This window comes from Nicotiana attenuata, unplaced genomic scaffold (assembly GCF_001879085.1).
Source record: "Nicotiana attenuata strain UT unplaced genomic scaffold, NIATTr2, whole genome shotgun sequence".
NCBI classification, from domain to species: Eukaryota; Viridiplantae; Streptophyta; class Magnoliopsida; order Solanales; family Solanaceae; genus Nicotiana; species Nicotiana attenuata.
The window spans coordinates 376,767-382,291 of NW_017670861.1; the positions used below are offsets into that span (position 1 = coordinate 376,767).

Genomic DNA, 5,525 nt, shown 5'->3' on the forward strand with positions numbered 1-5,525 from the left:
GTAATTTTTTATTTGTCCAAATATGGATAAATAAAATTATACCACAAATTAGAGCGAATACTATGAAATAATTTTAAAAAAAAAGAAGAAGAAAATAATGGGGAACAAAAAGGAAAAGGGATAACTTGGAAGCAGAGCATCATAGAGGGAGCAGAAGCAGAAAATCTACACGTGCACATGTGGCACGAAAATCTACTACCCAACGCTTCTTCACATTTCTTTTCTCTATACTACTTTTTTTTTTTTTTCTATCTTATATTATTTCAGACTTGATGTTAGGTTATTAATTTATTTTTTTCATTTCAAATTTTACCTTACATATTTTGTAATTAATTTAACATAACCGTTTATTTACAACTTGTTTAGATTGTTATTACATGTCGTTTCATAATATACCATATTGTATTGTACGGCGTTGCATTGTATTATATTGTTTCATGAATATCATGTTTGGATAGATTGTATCGTTTGCTGTCGTTTCATGATGTCACGCACTAACAATACGAAGAATAAACTTGTAACATTACTAAGAAAAAATAGGACACGGAGTAGAATTATTATATAAAAAGTAAGATAAAGTATAAAATATGATTATGTAATAACGAAGAAGGGCAAGATGAGAGGAAAAACGCAAAAAAATGACACCACCATACCAAATCTGCCGTCTCATAAAGTAACACTTTTCGTCGTTTCATAACAATGGATATAACGATACGATACAATAAAATTAAACTAACAATCAAAACAAACATTATATTTAAAATAACAATACAATACCATACGATAGGTAACAACCATCCAAACAAGTTGTTAACGTATTTTCCTAATCTACGCGATATGCCCATTGAAACATCAGTTAACACCATATACAATTAAAATATTTATTTTACTCTGTATACCTACTTTATAAAATTATTTTACCATGTATACCTACTGTATTCTAAAATATAATACTGTATATTCCAAATTAGAATANTAGTTAATTTTTTTTTGGTTGTATTAACTACATTTAATTGGTACACAATTTGATTTTTCTTTAGTAATAATATAAAGAAAATAATAATAAAAAATAGTAAAAACACTAAATGAAATTAGATTATGAAGAGAAAAAGAATATAAAAAAGCAGAAGTTAAATAAAATTAGAAAAGAAAAAAAGAAAAAAAATAAGAAGAAAACGAGAAAAAAAAGGAGAAAAGAAAAAAAAAGAAACATAGAAATAAAAAAGAATTGGAGAATAAAGAAAAAATTCCCCACAAAATCTACTATGGGTAGAAAATGTAATTAGTTTATGGGTAGAAAAATAAATGGATAGACAAGAATAAATAGTTTTGTTTTTGTGGGTAACTGTGTCAAAACCCCTAAAAAATTAAACTGTAAATTCTACCGGCTATTTGGGTAAAGATCCCTTGCTTAGAAGGACTTAAGCCCAATGGGTTTCACTTAGAGACCCAAAATTCCTCTAGAACTGACCATACGCGGACCCAAATTTCGACACCGGATATCAAATTACACCCTCAGCGGCGAGCTCCTCCGGTCAAATCCTTACCGGCGATAGCAGATGTAAGTTCTCTCCCTTTCCCTCTATGTTTCATAAGTCCAAAAAAAAGCCTTAATTCCCTTTCTCTAATGCTTTGTTTTCTACCCTCTTCGTTTACAGAAAGTGTATTTGACTTCTGAGATAATATTTCAGATAATATATATAAATTAGTATAGAAATAGTGTATAATGGTTAAACTGTGTACTTAATGAATCAGGATAGAAATATTATCAAATGATTAAGCCTTGTAGCAAAGACATTGAATTAACGGTCGTCTGGTTCACATACTCATTATACATCAACAACAGAACAAACTCAGTTTAATCGGAGAGGGTAGTGTGTATGCATACCTTACTCCTAACTTGTGAAGGTAGAGAGACTGTTTCGGATACACCTTAAGCATAGTCTCAGTAGTGTTGGTTCACATACTCAGTTATGCGGGGATTATAATGCAGGGATTCTTTAGGCGGGATTAATAATGAAAGAATTGTAAGCAGTGATTAATAACGAGGAGATTGTTATACATGAATTATTTATTTTAAAAGGGCATTTTTATCTTTAAATTGTTTAATCACCGCTTTACTAATACATGAATTCATATTCCACGTTCTATCACGCATAAAATAAGACATAGATTTTCGCATAACTTAATGCATGTATTATTTGATACCGCCAAACCAAACGCGGGATTTGTTATGCGGTGATATTTTTTTCTTACATGGCCAACCAAACACTGTATTATCTTATGTGGGATTTTATGCTAGGATTACTTATTCCAAACCATCTGCAAAATGACCCCTAAGTAGATCATTTTGGTGGTCCAATTTCATAATTTTGACCTTTGAATTATCTTGATACAACAAACGGTATAATATAATACTAATGTCATTTGTCAAGGTAGTAGTTATAACCTGTCTTATTATTTTCAGATTGTGTGTGTTCATGTTGCTTGTCCTGTTATTGCAGCACAGACTAGGTGCTTGTTCTTGCTACAATGCCTTGCAAATGAGTAGCTGAAGAAAGTCAGCTTTTTATTGTGATGTAAATACGTGTAATTCTTGGAATAGATGGATTCTACATCGAAGCACTCTCCCTTTTGCTTAAAATGGCCATGGGATGTCCATAACCAAAACCCTAAAACCCATCTGCCTTGTACCTTTGAAACACCCTGGTTATTCAAACCATTCAAGAATATTGGCTCTGGAGTGTTTAATTTCATCCAAAATATATCAAAACCCCAACCTTTATCATCCAAATTCCATTTCCAGTCGAATGGTGGAGTTGGCCAAAACACTACCTTGAAGTTGATGAAGAAGAAATTGACTCCTGCAGACCAAGCGGAGGCCGAGCAGAGTGCGTTAGCATCTGCCTTGGCCAGTGGAAAGGAGGGTACTGTAATTGAATTTTACTCCCCCAAGTGCCGGCTCTGCAATTCTTTGGTTAATTTCGTGAACGAGGTTGAGAACAGGAACACTGACTGGCTCAACATTGTTATGGTTGATGCAGAGAATGACCAATGGTTGCCTGAGGTACTCTTAAGTCTTAATACTCTATGCATTGTATTCTTCTGCAAGTCTGTTTATATATATATTGTTGTTGGACGGATGTGTATTAGATTTTGCATACTCTAAGAATTGAGAGGGGCCTCGTTCTTTTGTTGCTTGGTTGTTGATATGGTTCTTTTCTTCTTTCTGTATTGAAAGGTTATTTATGGCGATACTTGATGATCTTGGAATAGTGTTGTTAATTCAAAACTAGATATGTGTTGAATGCACTCAGTACTGAGTATTGGACTCTTTTCCTATGTTAAGTTACCTTCATGAATCAATTGATCAGGATTTAGTGCAATCTGGGCATTGCATTGGTCTGATAAATTGTTTAAGACAACATATCTTTTCAATGTGTTACGAAAAACTGCAAGATATTGTCAGCAAAGAATTGAAATTAAATGGTCATCCTTCAATTGGCAAGGTAATAGGCAGAAAGACTTTTAACAGATTAGGCTTTATGCTTCAAGTTCGCTAGATCTCTGTCTTTTGAAGTTTTTTCAGTGTAACAGCTTATAGCATTCATTCTAAGTGGAGCTTAAAAGCATTACAAAGTCCTTTGCAGCTTCTATTGTGTTGAGATTGGTTACTCTGTGGCGACTGCTTAATATAATTGAAAGTCACTCTGTGGTGATAGCTAAGTCTCTGTGGTGATAGCTAAGTTTAAGTACACTTTTAAAAAGGAGGAGAAGTCGAGATGAAGTAATCAAATCGAAGAAGAATTGTTTCTGCTATTTGATTGGTCCAGTCAGTTTGTGAATTGCCTTTGGGGTAATCCATATACTTCATGTTGAAAATGATTTTACTTTTCACTCTTTTGGCTAGTTTGATCGACTTCTTTCTGTTTGTAAATTCAGCTTCTCCATTATGACATAAAGTATGTTCCTTGCTTCGTTCTACTGGACAAATACGGGAGGGCACTTGCAAAGACGGGTGTTCCAAGCAGCCGACTGCATGTTGTGGCTGGTATTTCTCATCTCCTTAAAATGAAACGTCCACAACACAAATAGCGTGCATATGGTTGATACAGCAACAGACAAGAGTGTTGGCTTGTCACAATACATTGCATGTAACAGTTTTTAGCTGTAGGGGTCGACAGGTTGGAGCAAGTAATGTAGTAGTTATCAAGTGCAAGATCTTTACTTGCGTTTGTTATAGTTTCGTAATCCATTTTGGAGATCCTGTTGTATGAATCCCCTGAAAAGTTAAGGGAAAAGAAGGATAATTCAGCTGACTTCTGTATTTCATGCCTAGGAGTTCCCATGAATTTGCTTGCAGTTATTATACTGGCGGTGTAATTTACATTTTGACAGTACCAGTTATGCTTATATATAACCTTCTTCTATTGATTTACTCCTAGTAATGTCCAATATATGGTACATTTTTGTTATTTTCGTGTTCTCTGTTTGCAATATTTGCTTCCCATTGGTGTACTTACGAAACCTTCACTTTCTACTAATAAGCTCTTTTTCCTTTTTCTTTCCTTTTTATATTTTTAAATTTAAACAGTCCCACCATCTCATTAGACAGACTCTATGTTATTCCTGGGACGTGTTTGACTCTGAATGATATGTAAGAAAGAAACGAAAACCTTTGAACCTTGTATAGACATTTGTGTGGCCATAAATCATCTCATTAAGGGTAATGTTATATTAAATTTTCTCTAAATAAGGATCAATTTATATTGAGTGACTGTCTCCATTATGTTGTTGCTAGCAAATACCACTTCTAAAAAAGTAAAGTATAATGCATAAATTGAGACAGAAAAAGTATACTCCCTCTATTTCAATTTAGATGACAAACTTTCCTTATTAGTCTGTTTCAAAAAGAATGGCACATTTCTATAATTGGAAATAATTCAACTTTAAACTCTTCATTTTATCCATTTTACCCTTAATGAGAAGCTTTTATAATCACACAAGTGTTATGGCGCCACAAAAAAATTTCCCTTAAACTTTTAAGACCACAAATTTTTAAAATCTTTTTTTTTTTTCTTAAACTTCGTGTCGAGTCAAACTAATTCATAAAGTGAAACGAAGGAAGTATTAAAACACGACGTGGAACTTTGATTCGTCCGGAGACAGGAGGTTGCTGTCAAAATTAAAGCTACCCATGGCGTATTTCATCCGTTGTTGTTGTTCAACCACACTTAGAAGAACTCCTTAAACTTTTTTATTGGTATTCAGGGAGAATATTATTTTACTCCATAATTTTTACCCTTTCAAAAACATGAGTTGTAGATGAACAACTTATTATTATTATTTTTTTTTTTTGAGTAATTTGGTGCATGAACAATTAATTGTTTATATACACCACTTGTCTACAAAAGCTAAGGGCCCAATCAGTGATTGTGGGTAAAATTTAGTATATTTACACTCCTATTGCAAGGCCTGGTCATACTATGCCCCGCATATATTAATCAAAAACCATTTGTATAATG

The 5,525-nt window shown here is 33.2% G+C and overlaps 1 protein-coding gene across 1 annotated transcript; it reads left to right on the plus strand.

Annotated features, from left to right (window-relative positions):
• The first annotated feature begins 1,431 nt into the window (after window positions 1–1,431).
• Window positions 1,432–4,441, plus strand: LOC109243978. The gene is made up of 3 exons (XM_019410998.1): window positions 1,432–1,561; window positions 2,505–3,067; window positions 3,943–4,441. Exons 2-3 carry the CDS (start codon window positions 2,606–2,608, stop codon window positions 4,093–4,095), a joined length of 615 nt encoding a protein of 204 aa, XP_019266543.1. The 5' UTR covers window positions 1,432–1,561; window positions 2,505–2,605; the 3' UTR covers window positions 4,096–4,441.
• The last annotated feature ends 1,084 nt before the right edge of the window (window positions 4,442–5,525 follow it).

Excerpts from the sequence above, each read along its gene's own strand:
- LOC109243978 (XM_019410998.1), top strand. The coding sequence starts at position 2,606 with ATGGATTCTACATCGAAGCACTCTCCCTTTTGCTTAAAATGGCCATGG. Across the intron at positions 3,068-3,942 it reads ATGACCAATGGTTGCCTGAG|CTTCTCCATTATGACATAAA; the intron begins GTACTCTTAAGT and ends TTGTAAATTCAG.